The sequence below is a fragment of the Orycteropus afer genome, unplaced genomic scaffold (assembly GCF_000298275.1).
Source record: "Orycteropus afer afer isolate SDZICR_OR568_19922 unplaced genomic scaffold, OryAfe1.0 scaffold00032, whole genome shotgun sequence".
Lineage (NCBI taxonomy): Eukaryota > Metazoa > Chordata > Mammalia > Tubulidentata > Orycteropodidae > Orycteropus > Orycteropus afer.
In genome coordinates, this window is record NW_006921619.1 from 4,646,160 (window position 1) to 4,671,392 (window position 25,233).

The window sequence follows — 25,233 nt, forward strand, 5'->3', positions numbered from 1 at the left end:
GGCTCTATGGCATCTGTCTCTAAAATATGTTATGAGATTGTAACTGGGAATAATTAATTCAGTTACATGACCTTCTCTCTTTCAAGGTTTGTGTTTTTTTGAGTGTCTCCCCAAAGATAGTACATTGTATCAAACTTGCGGCAGAAACAAATGTGTTATCTTTCAATAAAAAAGTATAATTCCATTTTATTAATATGAAATATTTTGATATAATTCATAATATTTGTGGACTAAGTGCATGATTCTCAAATAAAACGATTTTAGCACAATCATGTAACATAATCAAACACTCACTTAGTAAAGCCAATGTCTATTAGACCCCAGAGGTGTGGGAAGGCACTTTCTCTTTTGGTATAGACATAAGATACAGCTTCACTGGCCATTTCTTTACTGGAGTTCATTCTGATTCCCTTTTGTCAGATTCTTCCTCCTCAAACTCAACTAAAGGAGCATGTCTGTTGGCCTGAGAGCCTTCTTTGTAGAAAATTTTCTTTATTGTGCCATCCTTTGGAGCCTTTATGGTATGCTGCAGAAGGAAAGAAAGACCAACAAACAATAGTTACAACACTAACAAGGCCTGAGTATGTACTATGCTAAGAAAGCCAGGAGAAAAGTGAAAAATGTGTCCAATTGTTTTGATGTTTTATAGTCATGTTTTCCAACTTTTTTTTTTTTAACATCATAGCACACAAAGATAACACTTTATGGCATGCTCAGGGGCTGACAGGAAGTGCTGCCTTGGCAAACCTGTAACTCATTCACAGCACGGAAGATCTGGTCTAGCAGGCAGTTCTCACTCAAGCTTCACATTAGAATCTCATTTGGACAGCTTTTAAAAAGTACCATCCTTGAGACCCAGTCCCAGAGATCCCAACTCAGCTGGTCTCAGGAAGTAGTTTATTAAAGCTCCCCAGGTGATTATAATATGCAGCCAGGGCTGAGAATCATGGGTCTCCAAATCCAATCATCTAAAAAGTGTAAACAGCTAATTTTATTTGGTTAAGGTTTTTCACTTTGCTATTAATACCTGGCAGGAGCAATGGTATAGCAGTGGTTAAAGCACTCAGCTGCCTATGGCAACATTGACAATTCAAACCCACTAGCTGCTCCTGGGAAGAAAGATGTGGTTGTCTGCTTCTACAAAGATTACAGCCTTGGAAACTTGATGGGGCATTTCTAATCTGTCCTGTAGGGTTGCTGTGAGGAGGAATCAACTCCGTAGCAACAGGTTTGATTTGGGTTGATGCCTAGCATCCTAAGTTCAGCCCTAGAAAATACCAATATTTACATTTAGTTGGGCTTGTGTCTCATTCCGAGTTATTGATAATTTCAGCATCAGAAATAATAGGTGTGATGGTGCGATTTCACAAGATCAAAATCACAATGTATTTATGAAAAGAATGGGTTGGTTTTGTTTCCTGAAGTTAATGCTTAAACAATCCATGGTTCTAAATATTTAAAATGGTCTTAACTTATAAATCAGGCAAAAGAACACTTAGTTCCAAAGCTTCCTAAGTTTACATGGCAACTGAATGTGTGATTTCACTCACCTCCATTTTCATGGCGATCATAACCATCAGAGAATCTCCAGCTTTTACTTTGTCTCCAGCTTTCACAAATACCTAGAGGTTCAGAGTAACACATCAGTATTTAAAAGCAGGTCCTCTGTGGTCCACAGAGCTGGTATGTAAACATACACAGAAGTATGGGTGTACGCCTACTCAAGACAAAGGTACTGGTGCAAACTGGAGACCTATAGATGAATCTGGTATCACTGGTGCTGTTGTCAGTGGGGGTCCTACCACCTCCAAAACCATCTAATTTTGCGTGCATCAGATAAATATGTTGTATATATCTCGGAATTTTTTGATTTTTCATGAAAATACGGACAAGATACCCTATCAATGTTGTTGTTATGTGCTGTCAAGTTGTCTCTGACTCATAGCAACCCTATGCACAACAGAATGAAACACTGCCCAGTCCTGTGTTAGCCCCACAATCCCTGCTATACCTGAGCCCATCATTGCAGCCACTGTGTCAATCCATCTTGGGTATTTTTTGTTGACCCTCCACTTTACCAAACATGTTATCATTCTCCAGGGAATGGTCCCTTCTGACAACATGACCAAGTAGGTGAGATGAAGTCTGGCCATTCTTACTTCCAAGGAGCATTCCAGCTGCACTTCTTCCATGGCAGATTTGTTAGTTCTTTTAGCAGTCCATGGTACCTTCAGCATTCTTTGCTAACACCACAATTCAAAAGTATTGAGTCTTCTTCAGTCTTCCTTATCCATTGTCCAGCTCTCACATGCATATGAGGTGATTGAAAATACCTTGCTTGGGTTAGGTGCACCTTAGTCTTCAAGAAGATATCTTTGCTCTTCAGCACTTGAAAGAGGTCTTTTGCAGCAGATTTGCCCAGTGCAATATGTCGCTTGATGTCTTCACTGCTGCTTCCACTGGTGTTGATTGTAGAACCAAGTAATATGAAGTCTTTAACAGCTTTACTTATTGGTTCAGTTATGAGGATTTTTGTTTTCTTTATACTAAGGTGTAATCCAGACTGTAGTCTTCAATCCTCATCAGTAAATGCTTCAGGTCATCCTCACTTTCAGCAAGCAAACTTGTGTCACCTGCATATCACAGGTTGTTAATGATTCTTCCTCCAATCCTGATGCCATGTTCTTCTGCATATAGTCCAGCTTCTCTGATTATTTGCTCAGCATACAGATCGAATAAGTATTGTGAAAGGATACAACCCTGATGTGCTCCTTTCCTGATTTTAAAGCATGCAGTATCCCTTGTTCTGTTTGGATGACAGCTTCCTGGTCTATGGACAGGTTCCTCATGAGTACAATTAAGTGTTCTGGAATTCCCTTTCTTCTCAATATTATCCATAATTTGTTATGATCAACACAATCAAATGCTTTTGCATAGTCAATATTGACCCTATCGATAGGGAAGGAGTAAATATACTTAAGTGTCTTTACTACAGGCAGGGTAGAGGGATGAGGACCTTGACTGGGTTTTCTAGTTTCTGTTGTCTAGGATAGTGTTTCAAGTCTTCAATGCCTTGTGTTATAAATGTGTAGACAATCTTCATGTGAAAGAGTTACACTTATTGGCAACCCCAGAAAAAAATCTCTATTTTCCTTTTTGCATATATAAATGAACTTCCGTATTCCATATGGTCTGTCTTATTGGTTAACTCGGTTATCAAGGAGTTTTTGGAAACATTATATCCTATAGCAGAAATAGGTTCTAAAGTCAGTGTGTAGACCAAAAATTGTGAACAGTCAGAAACACCCCTGAAAGCTCTGTAAATTACGCCCTGCTGGGTGGTGCTTAGTAGAGCCAGATGCAATCAATGGCCTGGGTTTAGGGGCCAGTTAAAGGGAAAATATGGATCTTTAAACATAAGACCAATACCCTATGCAGAGATGCCCACACTAGGAGAGGCCTGTGGAACTGAGATCAAATGAGCTAAAAGCAGATCCAGGCCTCCTATCTCATATACCTCTAGGGTAAATATTCCCAGAAGGAAATAGTAGGTGATGTCGCCCACATTTTTTAAATAGTTACCTCTCTTCCCCACCTCTTTTTTTTTTTTTGGTACCAAGAATATACCAAGTTGATTATTTATGACTTAAATGCATTTGAAAGGATTTCCCTGTATTTAAGTATACAAACTAATCTACCACCATTTGAAATTACATCAGTGTGGATGTCGACTCTGAATATACAATTACATCCCAAGCCAAGTCATACTGTTCTTCACCAATAAAGACTTTTCAAATTTTATTTTAACACAGGTGTGATTGTGTACTTTAGAGGAAACAGCATTATTTTATGATAAAATCATTTGCTGTTAAATATAAAATTAAAAACTGGCCCTTTTGGATAATGGTAGGCGAATGCTACATTTTAAACATAAAAATACAATATGGATTATTTGTCAACTTGATGGAAATTCCTACCTTCAAAAACAGTAGTCTTTACTGCAAATTGAAAAAAAAACACCAGCTAACTCATTGCAGCTGAGTTGATTGCAACTCATAGCAATCTTCCTCCAATCCTGATGCCATGTTCTTCTTCATACAGTCCAGCTTCTCTGATTATTTGCTCAGCATACAGATTGAATAAGTATTGTGAAAGGATACAACCCTGATGTGCTCCTTTCCTGATTTTAAAGCATGCAGTATCCCTTGTTCTGTTCGGACGACAGCTTCCTGGTCTATGTACAGGTTCCTCATGAGTACAAACCCTCTTTGGGTTTCTGAGGCAGCATCTCTACAGAAGTAGATTGTCCAGTCTTCCTTCGGAGGAGTGGCTAGTGGGTTTGAACCACCAGCCTTCTGGTTAGCAGTCAAGTGCCTTAGGCACTGTGCTACCAGAGCTCCCAAAGGTAAGTAGGTATTTTCACTGAAGACTGTAATATAGAACTTGAATCTCTAACAGATCTTTTTTTCTTGAAATGGATGCTTCCCAAGAGCAAGATTTAGGGAAGGAGAAAGGAGATATATGACAAAGTTCAACAAAGACATTTATTAAACTTTATTGGGTATCATTCTAGATTCGTCACATGATTACCTTTTCAATGGTTCCAGCCATAGGAGCTACAGCACCTCCTTGAGTTCCTTCAGAGCTCACTGAAGATAGGTATTTGGGTACTGGAATGTCAATCTGAACACTTCCTTCCTATAAATAGAAAACAAACCTAAAATGGAATCAAGATTCTACCACTATATCTTTACTATTATGCCTGAGGTAATAATGATTGCTTTCAAACAATTTGTTAAATACTTAAAAAAAAAAGTTGCCGTTCAGTTGATTCTGACTTGTGGCAACCCCCGTCTGTCAGAGTAGAACCATGCTCCAAAGAGTTTACAATGGCTTTTTCAAAAGGAGATGGCCAGGGCTTTCTTCTAAAATGTCTCTGGATACACTCAGATCTCCAACCTTCCCATTAGCAGCTAAGCATATAAACCACTTGCATCATCAGGGTTCTAATCTGGCTTTGTGACCTTCAGCAAATTACTAAACCTCTCTCAGTCTTGGTTTCCCATTATAAACAAGTAACAGTGTACATGCCTCACAAGAGATTAAAAATAATGTGTACAGATAGTATTCAGGTTATGAACGTCCCCCTACTTATGTACAATCTGTAGTTATGAACCAATTCCCGCAAAGTCTGTTGTATTAAAAATTTGATGTACATACAATGGTTCATAACAACAAACAGGAGTTACTTTGTGATGTGCATCAAAACACTATTATTATTATTGTATTATTATGTTTTACTATAACTGGAAGTATTTCTTTAATGTCTTTTATGCATAGAAAAGTACAACACAGTATATACTAAGATAAACATTTGACTACCTGATGTAAGATGCAAACTGTACCTAACTGTTCTGACTTACATACAAATAACTGTTCTGACTTACATACAAATTTGACTTAAAGACAGATTTAGAAAGAGAACTCATCAGTAATCCAGAGACTGTCTGTACAGCTGTACGTAACAGACAGCACATGACTAGAAGCCATATTTAGTAGCATCCTCACTATCAGGGTAACGCTGTGGCAATCATTTGTCAAGTGCTTAATCTGTGCCAGGAATTATTCTTAACACTTATGCAGATAATGTCATTTAATCATCACAACAACCTTATGTGTTCTGTTGTCCCAGTTTACAGATGGGGGAACTGAAGCACAGAGTTTAACTTGCCCAAGGCAACATGGCTAATCACTAGCAAGGCCAGATTTGTTCTAAAGCACCTTCATTCCATAACTCATGCTTTTTATCACTCCACTATACTGCTTCTAAGGAGCCCTTGCAGTGCAGTGGTTCAGGTGCTCAGCTACTAACTGAAAGGTCAGCATTTCAAATCCACCAGCTGCTCCACAGGAGAAAGATGTGGCAGTCTGCTCCCATAAAGATTTACAGCCATGGAAACCCTATGGTGCATTTGTAAGCTGTTGAGTTGGAATTGACTCAATGGTAATGGGGATACTGCCTCCTCCATCATATTGTTATAGCATGACTAATGAAAGGAATTCCTTATAAAGTTAGGTCATCTTAGATTCCACACATAGTTAAAAAAAAAAAACAAAAAACTCACTGCCGTCAAGTTGATTCCACTCATAGCAACCCCTCCTTGGGTTTCTGAGGTGGTATCACTATGGAAGTAGATTGCCCAATCTTCCTTCCAAGGAGTGGCTGGTGTGGGTTTGAACCACCAGCCTTCTGGTTAGCAGTCAAATGCCTTAGGCACTACACCACCAGAGCTCCTACATACACAACAGTAGTTATTGAAATACTAAAAGCATCTCATTCTACAGCAGTCTGATATGTGAAGGCTCCATAGAGGCCCATGTAGAATGCTAAGAACTCATTGAGGAGCAGGCTCCTAACTGAACACAAGGGTCTAAGAAATAATCTCCTAACCAAACCCACACAAAGCCTGCCTGGACCCTTCTTTGACTGCCAAGAGACCACCACCACTCCACCTGCCTTCCTACTGTCCACTTGCCTCACAAGCAACATCTGGTTCACTCATCTTTCAGTGCACTTCCTCCCAAATCACCAGAACTGCTAGTGTCAGGGGGGTGGTGGTTGCGGAAAAGCATTCAGGTATCAAAGCTCTGAGAGAATACCCTCTCTGACAAAGAGGGTGTGAGGACATTTTTCAGAATTAAGGGAAATGGATATGTGTATATCCACAAGAATCTATGGAATAAAAGGGGCAAATGGAGAAACAGAAGAGGAATGAGTGTGGCAAAGAAACACAGAGTGGAGAGGGAGACTGAGGGATAAAAGGTCACAGAACAGTTGGAGGAAGCTGGATCCTTCTAATCTCTTTTAGTGGAAAGCCTCGGTCAAATAGTTTTCACCCAAACCCCAACAGCGATTATTATAAAGAAGAAGCATCACCATAGAAAATAGGTAAATCGTGTTTTCCAGGATAATTAGCTTAGCTTTACTGGAAACTCCATCAACAGAACATTTCAGATAAGTGCAGTCCTCCTCACTATAAAGATCGCCAAGGACTTGGAAAGTTTTATCATCAATCTGAAAAAACAGAAAAATAAGGTGCTTAAAATAAATGAACAACTTACAGAATTAATAAAATCAGAATCAATTCCTCATTATTAGTAGTTTTAAGAGATAACCTGTAAAATATGGAAAAAAAAAAAAGTCACATGGAAACTTAATGATTCCTAAATGAAATATTCTGGGAAACACCAGTAAGATAATTAAAAGAAAAACATTAATTACATAATATGTCATAGCACCATAATGCTATAGATAAAACTTCATTTTAAAATAGAAAGAATAGCACTAAAAAAGTAAAATAAAAATCCAAATAAAATTAGGCAAAATGATTATCATATCACTCAGTGAGTATATTATATATTAGTATTCCATTCTAAGTATCCCATGTCAACTTTGGTTTTACAGTGCCAAAGCCAGAACCACATAATTGGAATGTTATTTCTTTTATCTCACCACCATGTAGGTCCAATTAACTGGCTTCCAGTTAAGAAAATAAATTAGCCGGAGACTGATCACATTTTTTTTTTCACTTTAGGAAAGAGAGTGCCAGAGAACAGATTTCACACTTAACCTTTCAAAGAAGCTGACAAAAGGACATGGAATCTTTCCTTTTTAAAGAATGTTTTCTCACATATACACTTAAGAAAAAAGTCTTTCACACACATCTCTATTTTTTTCATTTTGATTCTCATGATGTTCTTGTAGAAGACCTGTGGCCATTCTTTTCAATTATGTAGACTAAGGGGAAACAGGTCACACATAGTGATATTTATATACTGGCTCTTGTCTATTTTAAGTTAAATATGACATTTTAGGCTTCCTTGTAACCTACTAAAATAGCCTTCTGAATGTCTGTGGAATCCTCAAGACATAAAGGTTGGACTGGGAACAGTTTTGGGAACAGGTTTATAAAAGCACATTGTATATTTGTCCACATAGTTCTGTGAGCAGATTAGAACAAATCTGCAATGGATTTTACCATTTACCAAGGAGCAGACAGGGGAACAGAAGAGGTGCCAAATCAGAGGCACCAATATAAATTAAAATTCTCATATGCTAAGGAGGTTGACTTCCCATTCATTTTTCTGCATTTCACAGAAAGAAAATTAAGGTATCTTGAAGTGTTGGGGAGTCTAAAACATATCACTGATAAACTCATTTTGCAGGATTTGAACTTCCTTGGCTCCTATCAAAAATGACTTATTCTAGTCCTTGAATTTGTATCTTACTATAGGAATGAGGGTAAGTTCCTGCTTTGTGTTTTAACCTTTTTAGCATTTCATTTTGTCAGTGTAATGAACAACTTCTTTTAACTGAAGGCTATCATCAACTTTTAGGAGCTCTGGTAGCACAGTGCCTAAGGCACTTGACTGCTAACCAGAAGGCTGGTGGTTCAAACCCACCAGCCACTCCTCAGTAGGAAGGTTGGGCAATCTACTTCCATAGTGATACCGCCTCAGAAACCCAAGGAGGGGTTGCTATGAGTTGGGTCTGACTCCACAGCACACAACAACAACAACAACTTTTAGACCAGAAGTCCTCAAAGTACACTCTGAAGATCCTTTATAGCTCCCAAGATCCTGTAGGGGTCAACAGAGTCAAAAGCATTTTCATAATAATACTAAGATATCATTTCCCTTTTAGCCCCCATTCTTTCATGCATGTATGATGGAACCTTCTAGCAGCTATAGGACACATGGCAGATAATGTTATTGCTCTGACAGCTAATACAGAACATGTCCTTGTGTAGTCTTAAGCTTTTCTCAGTTTTAATACGGTATATTACTATTCATATACCCACCAGCCACTCCTCGGAAGGAAGATGGGGCAATCTACTTCCGTAGTGATACTGCCTCGGAAACCCAAGGAGGGGTCACTATGAGTCGGGGCCGACTCGATGGCACATAACAACAACAACAACAATATTACTATTCATAATTTACATTAACAAAAGCCCTTTGTTATTGCTGTTGTTATGTCCCATCAAGTCGGACCTGACTAATAGCAACCCCTCCTTGGATTTCCGAGGCCGTATCACTAAGGAAGTAGATTGTCCAACCTTTAGGGGCTTCAATAATTTTAAATTGTGTAAAGCATGTAAAGGAGATCAAAATGTTTGAGACCTGCTGCTTTAAATGGTAAGTCCGCACATCTATTTTAGGGGCTTGTTAGGTGTCTGATTCCAGGCTACTATTTTTGCCAAGTTTTTATTCTTAAGGGAATCACAGCCAAATGACTAAGTCAAACTGAGTTAGAAATTGTGTATGAGGTAATTTCTCCAAACCGCTCTGAAATAATAGCACAAGACATTCTCCCAGCTATGATAATAATCACTGGCTTAAAAGAAATCAGAAAGTGAGAAAAGACTCTACTCAGTGTGTGAGAGATTAGATTTAGCTCTGAACTGTATAATAAAACCAATAAAGCTTACCTGCATGCTATATGATCCATCGTGGTTATACGTTACAGCTATGGCTACATCTTTACAACAAAAGGTGAAAAATTAAAGAATAATTAGAAGACGTATGATTCAATTAACTGAGATTCCAAAAACATCTTACTTTCAGTCTAAATATAACCGGTGGTTCACAGGGAAGTCAACCTCTCTTAACTCTCTGGCAAAGAGACTTTCTGTTTATATACATGTCAAACAGGTTTCAATTAAGGGTAAATTTCAAACTTTTCTTTTTTGAAAACAGAGTTTTAGATCTTTAAGCTTATAGGATATTTCAGTTATTTCTCCCTCAACAAGAAAAGCTGCAGTGTTAAAATTTCAAACACAATGAATTGGTTAAAGAGAAGTTCTGGTTTCAGACACAAATCTGCCACCTCTGACATGATTGCTTCTGTGATCTTGACTAGTCTCTTAAATTCTCTGAGCCTTGATATCTTGAGTCATTAAATGGATATGTGAATATAACGATGATCAGATAAAAGTGACAGTGCTGTATAAACTATAACAGACTATACAAATACAAGAAATTTTTCATGTTATTCCCAGTGAAGATAGAATAGGTTGTATCACCCAGGGACCTCTGAAGACTATCTCAGAAGATGGAAATCAAAAGCTTTGTGGGAAAGATAGAGGCCAGAGTCCTTTCATTTACTCCTGACATGTCTACCATCATTTTGATGCTGCAGTTCTAATTTGTTTGCAGCACCGACCTTCCTTCTCCAGAACTCCGAGTCATTTCCAGCTGGATGCTCTGTGGTGGGTCCAATAAATCATCTTCCCTTCCTGACCTGGGAGCTCCATGACTGGCACAGCTATTCTTTTGGTCACCCAGGCTTAAAGCCTGTCATTCTTGCCTCTTCTATATCTTGTGTTCCACACCCAATAGTTATCAAGAGCTGCTAAATTCTCACTTTGATTACCTGACCTACACATCTCTTCCTTTCCATTTCCACTGCTCTGCCCTGACTTGAGCCCCACTGCCTGAGGAGGTGGTCCCAGGCCTTCCTGCTCCCTGCCTCGACCCCTCCTGGTGAAGCTTTCTACCATGCTGGACTCAGGGCCCCATCACACTGAAAATACTTGGCTTGGTACCGCAGGCCCCAAACCTCAGTCTTATTTCTCACTATCTCCTCTATGATCCCATGCTCCAACCAAATGGGAAAACAGACCAATTAATTTTCCTGACAGACCGCTCTAGCTTTGCCTTCGCTGTACCTTTTACTCTTGCTCCTCCTTGGCTATACTGCTGGTCCCCAATCCACTGAAACCCCACCCCTCGTTCCATTCACACCCTGCTCACTGTTCTTGGGAAGAGCCTGCCTCAGCAGAGTGAATTCTCCCTCCTCTGAACCTCTGCATATAAACCACCATTATCATTATCATTCTCCCCTATTTTATAAAAAAGACTTTTCTTGTTTTATTAAAAATTATGAAAGTAAAAATACTCACAAGTCCAATACTGACTCATATAAAGTAAAAAAATGAAAGATCTCCCACTTGCTCAGGAGTAACTACCATTAGTCTTGAATATGTAACTCCTTTTTAGTCTTTTTATTTTCTAATTGTGGTAAATATATATGTAATAAAACGTTTGCCATTTCAATATATTTTACATGTATAATTCAGTGACATTAACTATGTTCATCTTGTTGTTCAACAATCATTACTATTCATTTCCAATCACTCTTAGTAAAAGCTGTGTGTCCTCTACACAATGACTGCCCCACCCCCTCCTGCCTGCCCCCGGTAACCACTAGTACAGTTTGGTCTCTATACACTTGCTTATCCTGGATTTTTTCATATAAATGGGATCACAGAATATCTGTCTTTTTGTGACTGACTGACTTCACTCAGCATGTATGTTTTCAAGGGCCATCTGTGTTGTAGCATGTGTCAGCACTTCATTTCTCTTTATGGCTGAGTAATACTCCATCATACGTATATACCACATTTTGTTGATTAATTCATCTGTTGATGGACATTTAGGTTGCTTCCATCTTTTGGCTATTGTGAATAGTGCTGAAATGAACACTGCTGCACAAATATCTGTATGTGTTCCTGCTTTAAATTATTTTGGGACATACCTAGGAGAATTGTTGGATTATATGTTTAGTTTTTGGAGGAACTACTAAACTGTTTTCCACAGTAGTTGGACCATTTTATAATCTCACCAGCAATGATGAGGGTTCCAATTTCTCCACATCCTCACCAATATCTGTTGGTTTCCTTTCTTTTAATCATAGCCTTTTTAATAGGCATGAGGTGTTATCTCAATGTGGTTTTGATCTGTATTTCCCTAATGATGCTGAACATCTTCTCATGTGCTTAATGGTCACTTTTTTTTTCCTTTGGTGAAATGTCTATTTAAGTTCTCTATCATTTTATGATTAGATTATTTATTTTTCTGTTGTTATAGGAGTTTTTTTTTTTTTTTTAAATATATTCTGGGGATTATTCCCTATTCAGATCTTTCTAAATGTACATTCATTTTTCTTTTATAAAAATAGGATTATGTTATACATATTGTTCTGCAACCAACTTTTTAAAGTTAACACGTGAATCCAGATCTATTTTGTTTTTTTAAAATAGCTGTAAGGGGATATGCTTTAATAATAATGGTGATGATAGCTAAGGCATTTGACTGCTAACCAGGAGGCTGGATGTTCAAACCCACAGCCACTCCTTGGAAGGAAGGTTCGGCAATCTATTTCCATAGTGACAATGCCTGCGAAACCCAAGGAGGGGTCGCTATGAGTTGGATCTGACTCGATGGCAGTGTGTTGTGTTGCATTAACTATATGCTATAAACAAAACCAAACTCATTGCTTATGAGTCAATTCTTACTCACAGCAACCCCCATTAGGTTTCCAAGGTGGTAAATCTTTACGGAAGTAGATTGCCCCATCCTCCTTCTGCAGAGCAGCTGGTGGGTTTGAACCACCAACCTACCGGTTAGCAGTAAAATGCCTTAAGCACTGCACCACCAGAGCTCCTTAACTATATGCTATACAATGAGCTGAATGTTTACTTTTATTGTCTCACTCAATCCCCACAACAATCCTAGGAAATAATTACTACTACCATCCCACATACAGTCAAGGACACATGAAGTGTAGAAAGTAGAGTGACTTGCCCAAGAGTCACAGAAGAGAGTCAGGATCTGTACCCATACAGTCTCCATCTTTCCAACATATACATTTCTCCTTTGCTAAATGGTAAATTCCTTGAGAGGAAAAACGAGGACAAAGACTTTTCCCTTCTCCTTCTCCACATCACTTAGCATATTTATTTTTCCAAAAGCTTTGTACTGAATAAATATGAATAAATGAACTTTTCCACCCTCTGTTATCAACATTCTTTAATCTCTCCCAAGAGAAGATGCCTCCAATTATAGCAGATCAGTTTTTTCTCAATTTATAAAACATAAATGTATTTAACTGACATGAATGCCAGTAGAACCATAGTAAAGATATAGCCAGGAAAACTCTTTTTTTTTTTTTGTATTATAGGGTAATTGGAATTGTTTCTCTTTCTCCTACATATCTCTTGTCTCCCACAAGAAAACCTGAAACATCCTCATATGTGTTTTATGGAAGGAAGTTTGGTATGGTGTGGCATTAGTTGAACACATATACCTTGGAGCATTGGTTCAAATCCTGACGCTATCACTTACTTTTGGTGTGACTTTTGGAAAATTACTAATACCTCAATGCCTTGGATTCCCCAGTTAGAGAGTTGACATTAAGATTAACACCTATCTCATCAGCTTGTTCTGAACAGGTACAAGGCAGGCTGCTGGGAAACATGGCCACTAGTAACAAAGTAAGAGCACTTTGAAGCCTTCAGTATTTAAAACACTCGGTTCTTCACAGTAAGATTATTAAAAGTTGGCTCTCCTTTAGATTCATAAATGCTTTTGGGCCCTTGGGCTTCCTGTTTGGTATACTCTCTTATCCAATGATAGGTCACTGCTGATTAGCATTTATAAGAGACTACCAAACATTTCTGAAATGTGTTCACAACTGGATTACTTGCATAGAATACTGTCAAAAGGATGCAGCAATCACATTAGCTTTTTAATTATTTCTTCATTTGTTCTTTAATTAAAGATTACTTAAAAAAAAAAAAAAAAAAAACAAAGAAACTACACAAAATGTAGCATCACTTGAAATACTAAACAGTGCCACAGTGAAATGAAGATCCAGGACAAATAATGCAGTTGGCTCATTTGAACTACAATCGCACAGGCAATTCTTTGCTTAATTTATACGGAAGAGCCCCGGACTTTATTGCTCCTGACACTTGTATTCACCACGTCACATACTAGAGTAAGATAACCCCAGATTCTGGAGGTGGTTTTCCTAGGATGAAATGAGTAAGCCAATCAGCATAGAATGAGTGGGTCAATCATTTGCAGAATGTTTCTATAGAAGTTTGCAAACTTTCTTTACAAAGGCTTGGAAAGCACCCAAATGCACCTAAGGTAATGGCCATCTAGGCTCAGGATTGAAAAAAAATAAAGAGCTGGAACCTATCAAAGGAGCTCTGGTGGTGTAGTAGTTAAGGCATTCAGCTGCTAACCAAAAGGTCAGCATTTTGAACTCACCAGCTGCTCCACTGGACAAAGATGAGGCAGTTTGCTTCCAGAGATTTACAGTCTTGGAAACTCAATGGGGCTAGCAGCTGAGTCTGAATCGACTTGATGGCAGTGAGTCTAGTCTGGTAACCTATCAACCTCTACAAGCAAATGCCTTAACGAATGAGTGGAACTCTACACAGAAGTGACATAAAGAAAATCCTACTCTGTCCAGGGATGGGGGTGCTGAGATCACTGGCAGGAGAATCCTGGTCTACCAGGTGACACATTTTTATGATGAGACTGCCACAGTTTTTAATGACATCTCATGTACCAGGTTATCCTGCACTTTCAGCTCAAACTCTGAGCCTACTAAACTGTCCTGCACAGGAAGGGACACAGTTACCAGCTCTCACAGGAGTCTGGCCCCTCTGGCACATAAGCTGCCTTCTGGCTCAGATGCCAGCCTCTTCTGGCTTCAGTTAAAATAAACTGGCCCCACCCTGGGACAACTCAAATTAGTTTATAGTCAAAGATCAATTTTCCACCTAAAAAACTGGTGTGAATACCATGGAAGTCACACCCAGAAAGAGTGGGTGTCAGTCTTGGCTCTGTCACTTACTGACCTTAGTCAGTAAGGACCTCCTGTGCCTCAGTTTCATCATCTGCATGTGGGGACAGCAGTGACTCTTCCTCAGAAAGGTGTTGTGAAGATAAAAATGTTGACGTGACAAGGCACTTAATAAAGTTTAGCTCTTTCATGACCCACTTCCACCTAAAGCACTGCCTGAGGTAATCCTCCCTCTCTGATGGTTTGGATTTTTTTTTTTATTTAAAAGTAGTAAAATCTCATTGTAGAAAAATGGCAAAGCAAAGTAAAAAGAAACAGAAAAAATGATCACCTCAAATCCCATCACCCAATCAATAGTAATCACACTAATATTTTGGCACAGGTCATCTTAGTCTTAATTCTGTTTATGTTTTATAACAAATATATTTTTAGAAAATTTAAAAAATACAGAAAAAGTATAAAGAAAAAAAATTACCATTATTAACTCCATCACATAAAGCCAACCAACTCTGTTATTCTGACATTTTTCCTTCCAATGTTTAGGCCAGATATTTTTAGAAGTGTAATACACTGATTATGATTAGGCTAAATCCTTCCCCCCGCCCCCAGGTAAATATATTTCTATAAATCTCTGTAAACAAAGCATTACTTACTGTTTTTACCATCCCTAAGAGTCATGTTTCTAGTGTAAGAGATATTCAGTCTTCTTCCACTGCTAGATGCAAATGGAGAGAACTGATCTAGAAAAAAATTAAAATTCAACAATGAAGTTATGCCCATTGAGCCTACTAGATTTCTAACTTACAAAAGAAAACATACAATGCAGGTCCTAAACTGGCAGCTGAAATGAGTTTTTTTTTTTTGTTCTTTTCATTGTTTTAAATTTAGGAACTTTCATTTACATCTTAGGAAATTCTATATGAAAAGTCCCAGTTTCTCTTGAAAAATCAAAATATTTGTAATCTAAACTCTCATCCTCTGGTGGCAGGAAGTGCACAGCAGCCACCCTCTTTTGAATGGACAAATCCAATCCTGGTCACCAAAATCTCTACCCCTCACTATTTTCCCTTCCCCAGGCTGCTTTTACTCTGGTATGTTATTGGTCAACCCAACAGGTGTTTGCATGTCGATCTTCTCTCGGACAATATCCAGGAGCTACAGCAAAGCTAAACCGAAGTAATTGATGCTGAAGCTCCTATCTATGCCAGTTATAAATTCAAAAAGGGGAAGGTGAGAGCAAGAGGGCACTCCATTCTGAAAATGATGAATTTAGGCTCAGGAATACCACACAGGACATATTTAGATGCACTTCATTTAACATAAGAGGATAAAATGAGGATAGAGCACAAATCTCCTAAAAACGTAGTTACACATTTGAAGCTTTCAATGATGCTTTATCAAATGAATTTAGAAAATAAAGATCCTAGATGATAAAGAGCTAAATAGATTTTTGTTTTCTCCTGTTTGTGCCAAAGGTCAGAATTAGCCTGAGTAAACATATTATAGCAGTCCCTGGGGGGCACAAATGGTTAAGCACTCAACTGCTAGCTGAAACAGTGGTGGCTCGAACCCACCCAGAGGTGTCTTGGAAGACAAGTCTGGTAACCGGCTTCTGAAAGGGCACAGCCTTGAAAACCCTATGGAGCAGTTCTACTCTGATACACATGGGGTCGCCATGATGGCAACTAAGGACAACAATAATAAATATAATATGGAGCAAGTTCAGGAGAGCTCAGATTTTGGCTCAATTTAAAGGGAAGAACTTTCTAATGAAGAGTGGACCAAAACTATATATAGTAAGCTACCTTATGAAGTAATGCATTTCCAGCTTCCTGAGGTGTTAAGAAGAGGTTGGGTAATAACTTAGTGGGGATGTGGAGGTGAGATGCATATAACTGGTAGCCAGGATGAACCCCTGCCATGGTCCTTCCTAATCTCTGATTCGATGATACTAGGAAGTACTTAGGTCTCTATGGAGACAAAAATTCAACCATAAAATGCAGAAAGAGGTTAGAGAATGAGACTAGGGAACAGCTCAATAAAAAGTTATGGGCAATTCAAGGGCATTGGAGTCTCTAGTGCTCTATCTCTAGAGCCTGGGACCAATGAAGTTGTTTTAGGTACAGAGGGTACAGCAAAGTAGGCCAAGAGGAAGAGTGAGCAAAAGAAGTTGGAAGGGATCAGCACAGAACAGGGGAAGAACTAGTGTCTGGCTGAAAGGAGACCTATCTCTATAATGTTAGGTGATTTGTTAAGTCCTACTTAATAATAAGGTTTATGGGTGTGTTCATGACATATGGAGACTCTCCTTCCAACTAAAAAACCCATGACCACAGGAGGGTGTCAACCACTGCAAGAAGAGAGGGACAAAAGTGGCATAAAGAAATAAAAGTACATTCAATGAGAATTTATAAAAACTTGGCAAGCAGAGGAAAGAAAAGCATTCCATACCTTGTGCCTGAAGTTTGAAAGCATCAGTCATAGCTTTCTCTTTAAGGATGAGGCCCAGGGCTGCCTGGCACAAAAATTCCTTGGCTGTGGCCTTCCGAGTGGGAAACAGTTCTCTGTGATGCTGAGGAATGAAGTCAGTGTGCACATTCCCAGCTGCAAACTCTGGGTGGCCAGAGAGGCTGAGTAAGAAGTCAATATTGGTGTGGAGTCCGACGATCTAGGAAGAGAATAAAGCCCTCAGACCCTCCTGAGTGGGGAAAAGAACACACTCAGAAAAACATTTCTATGGCATCTGCTTTTTCTACTAACTACCTTTGACAAAGGAAAATTCTCAGGAAAAATACAAAAACTCCACAAAGGTACCAAGTGGTGATAGAAAAACTCCTAGGAAAATGAAAAAAAAAAAAACAAAAAACAAAAAACCAACAACAAAAAAACCACCCTACCATCCCTACAGGAGCTCTGGTGGTGTAGTGCCTAAGGCACCTGACTGCTAACCAGAAGGTTGGCAGTTCAAACCCACCAGCCACTCCCTGGAAGGAAGATTGGGCAATCTAGTGATACTGCCTCAGAAACTCAAGGCGGGGTCACTATGAGTCAGAGATAACTTGACGGCACATAACAACAACAACAACAACAACAACCATCCGTACACATCTGGATTTGAAACTTAAAACTCTATTTTACTACAATAAAGTAGAGAGGAAATGGCATTGGAGCAGGTGGTATGAAGATACTTAATTGGCTTATATTAGGAAGGTGTTAAATGTTAAGAAACATAAATGGGATTCATTTGTAAGATACTGAAGACCTGTCGCGTACAACACTCCTCCAAATTGGAAGACTACAAATAGCAGAAATGATTAAGATTGCTACAGTGGGGAGAGGATGGGATGAAATGACTTCAAAGGGAACTCCCTTCCAACACTAAGATCCAAATTTTATGCACAAAAAGAACCACAAAAAAGGCATAAAATTAATCAAAGTCTAACCAATAAACAGGAGGATCAAAGCTATCTAAAGGCCAGGATCATTTATTCATTCATTTTATAGCCATTTACTCAGTACGTGTTAGGTGCCAGGTCCTGATCGAGGTACTGGGGACATAGTGAGAGACAAAACAGATGAAGTCTCTATCCTCACAGAATTTACATTCTAGGAGGGAGAAAACACACACACACACACACACACACGATCATCCAATACCATGTCAGGTGCTATCAAGATAGTAAGGCTGGCTAGGGGACAGAGAAGGAGCTCTGGTAGCATAGTGCCTAAGGCACTTGACTACTAACCAGAAGGTTGATGGTTCAAACCCACCAGCTACTCCTCGGAAGGAAGATTGGGCAATCTACTTCCATAGTGATACCACCTGAGAAACCCAAGGAGGGGTCGTTATGAGTCAGGTCCAAACTCAATGGCACATAACAACAACAACAGGGGACACAGAATAGCAAAGGATCCTATCATCAATGGAGCAGCCTGAGAAGGGCTTTTGGAGGTGGTGCCATTTGAGCAGGCGCTGAGGATAGTGAGGAGGGAGCCCTGAAATCACGTGCGGACATGATAACAGGAGACATAGTTCCATGCCGAATTTGTCTGAGAATGGCATAAAGAGGCCACTGTGGTTGAAATTACAGAGATCAGAGGACAATCAAATTAGTAACATATAACAATTTGAATACCATGGATTAAAAAATCCTTTTATGAAGTTGAATCAGTGTGGTACAGGACCTTCTGCACCAAGGAAGTTAATATGCTACAGAAAAGCACTAACTCTATTGAATGAAGCTGATCATAACTGTTTTACTTACAAAGACTAGAAAACCAGACTATCGGCTATACTCCTGTATTCTCATTTACAGAAAGAAAAGGAATTTCACATTGGATTTTACTGAAGTATGACATTGATCCTGACAGTTTTATTTCCACAGCATTTCTTTTTCAAGTGACATCTAAAAGCCTTGTAATCCTATTCTGACCCACAATAAATTGCCCCTGTGGAATTATTTTGTTTATGACATGTGTGCAGTGACAAAGAGACAAAGACTGACCAGTCATGACAGACATGCCTGGCTGTAGAAAGAGAGAATACCAGGGTCACTGACATGACCCCAGATTACCCACATTGTACTGACGGAGGCTGTATCTCAGTTTCGTCAAGGCCGCCTGGCGACTAGCAGCCCACACGACCAGCTTCGCAATCATGGGGTCATAATGCACTGAGACTTCATCTCCTAAAATTTAAAAATCACAGTAACCAGAGTCAAACTGAGAGAGATAAAATATGAATTGAGCATATGTGACCAGCAAGACATTCTGTTGAGGATTTGTGTACATTTTCCCACTTAATCTTACCAAATTCCTGCAAGATGGATATCATTATCACCATTTTATTTACGAGAAAACTGAGCCTCAGGTCACCCAAGATTACCAGGCCATAAGATAATGATTCGATGGCACACAGACTGGCTTTCCTCTATCCTAGCTTCTTCTGAAGTGCCTTCCTTTTTCATTTTGGAAGCCAGTGTAAACTCCCTCCACCTTCTCACATCACATTCCCTTCTGTCCCTGGCATTCCCCTCTCTCCACTTCCCCAGTCTCCTCATTGGTAAAATCAAAATGGCACTTCTCTACCTTCTAGGGTTGCTAGGAAGACTGGCAATAAAGTGCCAAGTGCCATACCTGCAGAGCCACTAAACAAGTGGTAGCTATCACTACTACGATGGTTAGAGTCCTAGAGAACAAGAATCTGAACCATGGCATGTTTCACTGGTTAGAAATGGTTCAAGTCAAAAGGATGTGACAGATTATAAAGAACGCTATTTCTAGGACCTTTTTGTGATGTGGGCAGTCACCTGACTGTTCTGAATGCCAGAGCGTTCATCTATAACATTAAGGGGTTGGAATGATCAGGTATGTCTAGGCAGGTAGGAGTGTGCCCATGACTGTGTACAAGGTAGACAAATGATGTTTCTACACATTTATATGTGCTGTCTGAGAATGTCCAGGTATATGGTAGAGCTGACAAGGGACAATGTTGTGGTGGTTTCTTGCCCATATCCAGCTACTCAAGGGAGTAAGTAGTTGGACCTGTGGGCTTGGGACCATGGTTGCAGGCAACATCAAGCTCAACTGATATAATTTGTTGTTGTTAAGTGCCGTCGAGTCGTTTCCGACTCAAAGTGACCCCATGCACAGCAGAACGAAACACTGCCCGATCCCGCGCCAGCCCCACAATCCCTGCTATACTTGAGCCCATCATCACGGCCACCGTATCAATCCATCTCGTTGAAGGCCTCCCCCTCTTTTGCCGACCCTCCACCCTACCAAGCATGACATCCTTCTCCAGGGAATGGTCCCTTCTAACAACATGACCAAAATAGGTGAGACGAAGTCTGGCCATTCTTGCTTCCAAGGAGCATTTTGGCTGCACTTCCTCCAGGACAGATCTGTTAGTTCTTTTAGCAGTCCACGGTACTTTCAGCATTCTTCACCAGCACCACAACTCAAAAACATCAACTCTTCTTCGGTCTTCCTTATTCATTGTCCACAACTGATATAATACACTACACAAAAACATTGTTGTATATCCTACTTTGGTTAGCAAGGATTACGGTCTTAATAGCTTGCAAGCAGCCATCTAGATTCAACGATGGGTCTCTCCTCACCCAGAGCAAAGAAGAATGAAGAAAACCAAAGACATATGGCAACAATTAGTCCAAGGGACTACTAGACCATGTGATCCTCAGCCTATACGACCATGAGACCAGAAGAACTAGATGGTGCCCAGACACCACTCTCAACCACTAGGAAGGGGATCAGTGCAGGAGATGCTGGACAGAGTGGGAGAACAATGTGGAACAAAATTCAAAATCATTTAAAAAAAAAAAAAGACCAAGTTTGCTGGCTTGATAGAGCCTGATGAGTCCCCTGAGACTATGGTCCCTAGTTACTCTCCAGGTCTGGAACTGAACTCACTCCTATGGCTTCCAGCCAAACAACAGATAGTAATATCAAGTGAACATTTACATCAGGTAGATGCGCTCCTTGGAGTGATCAATAGTGGGAGAACAGAAGGGCAGTGTTTGCATTGGGAGACAGCTCCCAGGGGGCAGGAGTGCATGGGAGGGAAGGACACAGGGAAGAGATAACTACAGAAAGTAAGAGAGCTATTACTCTGTTGGAGAAGTACAGTCAATGTCATAAAACAAAATGTGTATGAACTGCTTTACGGAAAATTAATTAGCTCTATACACTTTCACTCAAGTCACAATAAAAATGAGAAAAAAAAAAAAGGTGTTGGATTATACTCCCTTTCCTCCCTCCTTCCCTCCACTTACTCACCAACACATATTGAATAGCCTGCTACTAGGCCTAGGCTTTGAAAAAGGCCTAACCTCTCCCTTAAGAATCTTATAAGCTAATAGGGAAACTAGACAAGGAGTAAAAGACATAATAAGGGTGATGTCTGAGGATAGAAGAAGGTATTCAGGGAAAAGAGAGGAGATGAGCTGAGCAAAGTTTCTTAGACTAGATTACACTCCCAATGCTGACATGTGAATCTGGCAGTCTTTCCCAGAATGCCATCTCTGCTGTCCTTTAAGTACTGTTATTAAATCACACTGCAAACTCTGCTTGCCAAAAAAGTTCCTCCTTTTCTGTTCTAAGTAATCTCTTTTCTCTCTGTTCTGCTGTTAAGTAAGTAAGTAATAAATAAATTACCAACTACCAAATCTAGTGGCTTAGCCAAGAGCTCCCAAAATGATGCCAAAATCAAATCAAACTCACTGCCATCGAGTTGATTCTGTCTCACAGCAACTCCCACTGGGTTTCCAAAGTTGTAAATCTTTATGGAAGCAGACTGCCTCATCTTTCTTCTACAGAACAGCTGGTGGGTCCAAACCACCGACTTTCTGGTTATAGCCAAATGGCTTAACTATACCACCAGAACTCCTAATTTGTCATCAGGAAGTCCTAACGCCCAGCTAACTCAACTGGCATAACACAGTTTACAAAGACAATGTTCTACATCCATCCTATCATGGTGATTAGTGACTGGATCTTAAAATCTAGTGAGTGGCCATCTGAGTTACAATCATTGGTCTCTTTCTGTCTGAAGCAAAGAAGAATGAAGAAAATCAAAGATGCATGGAAACAAACAGTCTAAAGGACTAATGGACCACATGAACCTCAGCTTCCTTGACCCTGAGACCGGAAGAACTAGGTGGTGCCTGGCTACCACTACTCACTGATCTGAAAGGGATCAGATGGGAGGTCCTGGATAGAATGGGAGAAACAAATGGAACGACACTCAAGATCATTAAAAAAAGACCAAGCTTACTGGTCTGATAGAGACTGGTGGAAACCCCTGAGACTGTGGCCCTTAGTTATCCTTCAAGCCTGGAACTGGATTCACCCCTGTGGCTCATCTTTCAGCAATGCAGAGACAGGCCATTGAATTGAACAATAATACCAGAGGGATATGTCCTCCTTATAACAACTGGCCACCTAAGATCAAAAGATCAGTTATTACCTATGTATAAAGCTCAGAAGGTAGGAAGGGATAGGAAAAGACAAATGGAAACAGGAAACACAAGGAAGGAATGGGAAGCTTTCCTCTTAAAAACTGTCCTGATTACACCAGCCTGACATATAATTTCTTAGTTCTGAGAATTGCTACATGCCATCACTTACCATCTGTATAACTCCTCTGGCAAACAGTAGATAGTGGTGGCTCAGAGTATAGACTCTGGAACTAGACTGCCTGAGGCTTCAAGGTGACCGTGGGTAAGTAACTCAGTATCTTGTGCCTCAGTTTCCTCATCTACAAAATGGGGATGAATGACAATGATGCCCACTCATAGGGTAGTTCTGATGGTTAAAATGCATTGCATTGCCATCAAGTTGGCTCTGACTCATAGCAACCCCTCCTTGGGTTTCTGAGGCAGAATCACTATGGAAGTAGATTGCCCAACCTTCCTTCTGGGGAGTGGCTGGTGGGTTTGAACCATCAGCCTTCTGGTTAGCAGTCAAATGCCTTAGGCACTACACCACCAGAGCTCCCGATGGTTAAAGGAGGCCATATATAAAAATCATTTAGAACATAGTTGTTGTTGTTATGTGCCATCGAGTCGGCCCCGACTCAGAGACCCCTCCTTGGGTTTCCGAGGCAGTATCACTACGGAAGTAGGATTGCCCAACCTTCCTTCCGAGGAGTGGCTGGTGGGTTTGAACCACCAGCCGTCTGGTTAGCAGGCAAGTGTCTTAGCCACTATGCTACCAGAGCGCCCTAGAACATAGTAAGCGCTACATAATCGTTAATTATGACCACTGTTATTAGTCATACACTTAACTGTGATTGTTTCTGTACTGTTATTTCTTTTGTTATTTCGCCTATACTAAGTTTATATCTAAATTCTCCAGTTTGACTTTAAGTCCCTTAAAGGCAGAGTGCCTTATACATAGTAGGTAACCAGAAAAACCCAAATCCACTGCTGTCAAATTGATTTCAACTCATAGGGACCTCATCTTAAATCATATTGGGAACTAGGAAAAGTAAAAAAATAAACAGTAGACACAAATAATTTCTTGCTTTGCTTTAACTAAGTATCATTGCATTTTAAAACAAGAGGGCATTGTTTAAAAATACCAGTTATTCTTTGAAAAACGAAGGCTAATGAGGTACCAATTACATCCTTTATTTTAAAGTATGCTGGACACTTCCACAAGACCAGAGATAAGACTCTGCCCCAAATAATAATGCACTGAAAAATCAAAGAGAGTGAGCCACTCTGTTTTATTTTACTTTACCTTGACGTACTCCAGTTTCAATCCTAGTGGAACGGTCTGCTTGAGGGGTAGAGAGATGTAATAACGGCCCAGCCCCTGGCATGAAGTTATTGTTAGGATCTTCTGCATATATCCTAGCTTCAAAGGCATGGCCCTGGAGAGTTATCTCTTCTTGGCTTAAAGGAATCTTCTCTCCTGCTGCAATCTGATAAGAGAAGAGTACATGCTTCTTGTGAAAATCCACCTCACAGCAGCTACGAGGCTTTAGTAAATCGATGAGCTTGCCTTTTTCTATGTCAAATATACATTTGGGCTTTAAAATGGAGCCAAATGAAAAACTTTACTTACTCTAGCTACTTGAGGATTGGTAGTGTAGTGCCTAAGGCACTTGACTGCTAACCAGAAGCCAGGCGGTTCAAACCCACCAGCCACTCCTTGGAAGGAAGGTTGGGCAATCTACTTCCATAATGATACCACCTCGGATACCCAAGGAGGGGATGGCACATAACAACAACAACAACACTTGAGGATTAGGCAAAAAACAGAAAAAGATTATAAAGCAGATGCAGCTTCAGAAAAGTCTATTAATAAATTACAATGGGTTTCTAGAGTTTTTACAGGGATAAAGTAGGTAAACTGAAGACTAAATCATAAACAGAAAGATTTGTGTTTGTTGAATATAACCAAACCAAAACATGTTACTGGGAATGAAATTTCAGTTTTCATTTAAAACATTAATGCTCAGTTCTCAGCTCAATCTTTTGATAATAAATCATCATGTTTAGGACCGCATTCACAGCCATCCCACGTTGTCATCTTCATCAGTGAGCGGGTGAGAAAGCAAAACAGAAAGGGGAGCATGATGGCGCCCCAACGTTCACACATCTTGCAAGCTACTGGATTACAAAAAGGATGATTATAATGGCTTATCACTACTACAGTTAGCAGTATTTTGGCTATTATGTACCAATGTAACAAATCTCTCAACTACTAAAACTTGAAAAACACACTTTGGAAGACACACCGTCACTCTTGGTCTTTATTCTTCCCTTCAAGTTTTTCTCCAAAATGAGAAAATGACAACCTGAGATAGCAATATAGATAAAGGGAAAACAAAAACAACTCTAACTAACTTAGAGTGATGCTGAATTAAAAAAGGGAGCATAAAACAAGAGCCAGGGTTTCCTCTCTTTGAATCTGTCTGTAATAAAGAAAAAGAACCACAGTAGTTAAGAATGAAAGGGAAAGGGACTACATTGAATGTCTTTATGGCATGGGTTTCAAACTACAGACTCTGTTGCCATTTTGCCTAGGTTCAAATTCTCTAT

At 39.7% G+C, this 25,233-nt stretch overlaps 1 protein-coding gene across 1 annotated transcript in view; it reads right to left on the reverse strand.

Annotated features, from left to right (window-relative positions):
* Positions 1-397: 397 nt before the first annotated feature.
* MCCC1 (methylcrotonyl-CoA carboxylase subunit 1) overlaps positions 398-25,233 on the reverse strand; it is a 106,459-nt gene continuing 81,623 nt past the window's right edge. Inside the window, exons 11-19 of the mRNA XM_007935907.2 lie at positions 23,927-24,110; positions 19,241-19,350; positions 17,114-17,330; positions 15,316-15,402; positions 9,492-9,541; positions 6,938-7,075; positions 4,591-4,698; positions 1,551-1,622; positions 398-526 (exon numbers count right to left, since the gene is read on the reverse strand). Coding sequence (XP_007934098.1) covers positions 398-526; positions 1,551-1,622; positions 4,591-4,698; positions 6,938-7,075; positions 9,492-9,541; positions 15,316-15,402; positions 17,114-17,330; positions 19,241-19,350; positions 23,927-24,110 — 1,095 coding nt within the window. The remainder of the gene's footprint in view (positions 527-1,550; positions 1,623-4,590; positions 4,699-6,937; positions 7,076-9,491; positions 9,542-15,315; positions 15,403-17,113; positions 17,331-19,240; positions 19,351-23,926; positions 24,111-25,233) is intronic.